The 3,172-nt window shown below is 39.3% G+C and overlaps 1 protein-coding gene across 1 annotated transcript; it reads right to left on the bottom strand.

The window, feature by feature from the left end:
- Window positions 1-1,083: 1,083 nt before the first annotated feature.
- LOC115949366 (beta/gamma crystallin domain-containing protein 1-like) lies at window positions 1,084-2,711 on the bottom strand (the record flags this gene model as incomplete). The annotated part of the gene is made up of 5 exons (XM_031065893.1): window positions 1,084-1,229; window positions 1,324-1,450; window positions 1,679-1,821; window positions 2,222-2,257; window positions 2,585-2,711. Coding segments are annotated over 5 exons (579 nt in total), but the record flags the coding sequence as incomplete, so codon positions are not given.
- Window positions 2,712-3,172: the final 461 nt, after the last annotated feature.

Here is a 3,172-nt window from a genome sequence, read left to right as displayed (position 1 = left end):
GATCTCTCTTGCATATTACAGAAGACAAAAGAGCACAGGGGCTTCAAGGGTCACCAGGCAGAAAAAAACCTGCTGTCACACCATATTCATACAGAAATTAAAAGCATTCCGCTGGAATGCACCGAGCTTGATTCTGCAACCTTTATCCAGACAAAACTTGCAGAGATATAGCACAGATAACACACTGAAGATTTTGGGTGTGGCTGGGTAAGGCAGAGCTTCCAGCAAGTCACCTGCATGCATACCAGGCAAGGAGACAGACTGTACATTTCATGCTTTTTTGGTTCTGGTACTTTAGTTAATTTTGTGTGTTTGCAGCCATGATTGCTAATACTTGTCAGCATTTCCAAAATACTTTGATACGGTCTGCAAGGCTGTGAAACTCAATCTGCAGTTGATGGACTCGACTAATCAAACAGCAAAGTCTATCAGCTGATCAACTGCATGTGATAGCACATGTGGCACTAAGAGGTGGTTTGTTAATGGCCAGGGCTAATATACGCTTCTGGGAACCCTATGTTTAACAAAACCCCAAACAAACAATAAACACCAACACCACAGCACTAAACCACTGTTAAACCTACAGGATTCACTGCAAAAGCAATGTTAATTTTCAGAACAGTTACTCTCCCTAGTATCAGAAGGTATTAGTGAGCATAGTAGAAGTTATCTCTAAAACACAAGAACAAGCAATCTACCTCTGGTCAAATGCAAGAAGCCTGGAGATTAGTTTCAAAAGTGGAAATTATTTCCATAACAATTTTGCTGTTGAAATGCTTCAAACAAATGCAGCCACAAGAACAAGCTATTCCTTCCTCTCTTGATGAAATCTCATCTCATGCTTTCATACTCTGTGTATCAGAAAGTCAATGCTTCTTGGGACCATCTTATCTTATTGTAAGAAGAAAGATGATTTACTGTACCTATTCACCAAAACTTTACTTTTCACATTCTGTGGTTAAGGGGAGAAAATTTTATCTGAAGACTCCACATAGAAGTCCCAAAATACAGCTGCAAACACCATCAATTTCTATAAAGAGCAGCATATCTAAAAATGAAAGAGTGAATAAAAATATCACTTACATGCCACTTAGCACATTTATAGACTGTGTCCTCAGCCCATATCCAGTGTCTTTCAAATTGGAAATGATACCTAACACGTTGATATTGGAACCCTTTGATCCAAAGTCTTTTTCACTGTACATTATCATATGGCAGCTTGTGAAATCCTGTTAAAACAAAGAGGAGCTCCATAAGGAAAGTGCCACATCATGACATCTCAGAGCACTCAGGAGATGCCTACTGTGTGTTCTTAGAACTTACACCAACAATTGGTCGCAGGGACTGCACCTCCTCATCGTAGCCACCCCAGTCTGCCCAATCCCGATACGCTCCTTCTTCCAGCAGGTACTGGTGGCCTTCAAACCCAGGCTTCTCGTAAGCAACCCAACTGAACAACAACAACAACAGAGTCTGAACGTGAAAATGGACAAGTGCCACTCCATGTTTTTATGGAGCAGATATAGATGCAATATTTATTCTTTTGCTGTGAATATTTTCGAATTTAGCCCTCAACCCAAAAAATACAACAACAAAATAAACAGAGACTGGATTTGTCCACTGCAACTATGGAGTTACTACTTCAGCTGAAGGGTAAATACCACTTTTCCACACTTACACTCCTCCCAGTACTTTCATGGATCCCACTGATGTAAGTGGAAGTCTTGTCTTGTCTTCTGATTCCTTGTCATCAAGCATAAAGACCTCCGATTCTATTTCCACATGTTTTCCTTCAAAGAAAGGCTTTTCATAAACAATTACCTGGAGTAGAAATGAAGGAAAAGAAATATTGCAGGGAGGATGATGAATTCTGACAACAGACGGTTTCTTTAGCATGGGCAAATAGAGGGAGAATGCAAAATGATGAAACCAACTAGTGGGATCTCTCCTCTACAAGAGGCCTTTCCACTAGAGATGCAACGTGAGGGCTTGAGCATTCATTACCCATCTGCATCATCTCGATTGCTGTTATACTGTCATTTATGCATGTGATGGATGCAGAAATGTAACAGAAGTTATATTTTCATGGTGTAGTCACATACAAAAGGACTACCCAGTAAACCATCAGTAGTTGGCATCCAATCAAAGCATACTTATCTACCCACATGTAGTTCATGTGATGTAAAACAGCTTTGGACAATCAACACATACTGACTTTTACCTTTGGCTCCCCACTGAATTCAACTTTGCGGCCACCCTGTTAAAAGGAAGAAAAAAGAAGAAAAAATTAAGCTGTTCATGACTTAGACACTGGTAGATGTCTCTACGAGTCATCAATTCTTTGCAAAAAGTCAGGACCAAGCTTAAATATTCCTTAAAGAGTGCAAGTGAAAATAAATGGCAGATTAATGGCAAAGATGCATGTAATCAAATGTTGTAAGTTCAAGAATTTTATAGACCAAAAATTTTAGTTTTTTTTAAAAAGTTACATTTTTCTAAGTCTTGAAAAATCTAACCACCTTAACACATTATTTCTAACATATAAACATAGGTCATTTAACTTTAAGTAATAGCAGTAGTTTACCATTTTCAAGGGTCTCATGGACCTAATGTAGGCTTCCTTCTTCTCCCAGAATAATAAATTAGGATATTCACCAGGTTCCAACATTAAAGGGACTCCCTGGAAACCAGGCTCTTCATAAAGAAGCCATCTAAAAGTAGAGGGGTGGAGGGACAAAAGTAAGACATAAAACCCCCAGAACAATTCTGAACAGTAAAGAACAAGACAATATGCTTACTTTAGGAACAAGATCATTGTTCCCTTTAAAGGGAGATTCCAAGCTAATACAAACTGGCTCAAATTGGTATAGTTTCATTGCAGACACATGGCTCCAAGAAACAAGCAAGGTGCTTTAGTTTTGTTACTGTCTGTAGCTGAATGTTTGATACATTGTGTGCCCCGTATTCACATCACTCAGTAAGCCTGTGGCTTGTGGCTGGTCATGCATGGTACTTCCAAGGGCTCAGTACTGGGGTAAATTCTGTTTAATACCTTAATATTAATGATTTAGATGAGGGGATTTGAGTGCTCCTCCAGCTGTTTTGCAGATGACAAGAAGTTGGGTGATCTGCTGAATGATAAGGAATCTTTACAGGGGGATCTGGATCAATG

Source organism: Geospiza fortis, unplaced genomic scaffold, assembly GCF_000277835.1.
Source record: "Geospiza fortis unplaced genomic scaffold, GeoFor_1.0 C13827392, whole genome shotgun sequence".
Classification (NCBI taxonomy): Eukaryota; Metazoa; Chordata; class Aves; order Passeriformes; family Thraupidae; genus Geospiza; species Geospiza fortis.
Note: the sequence above shows the minus strand (reverse complement) of the source record. Positions and strands in the feature narration are given on the sequence as shown.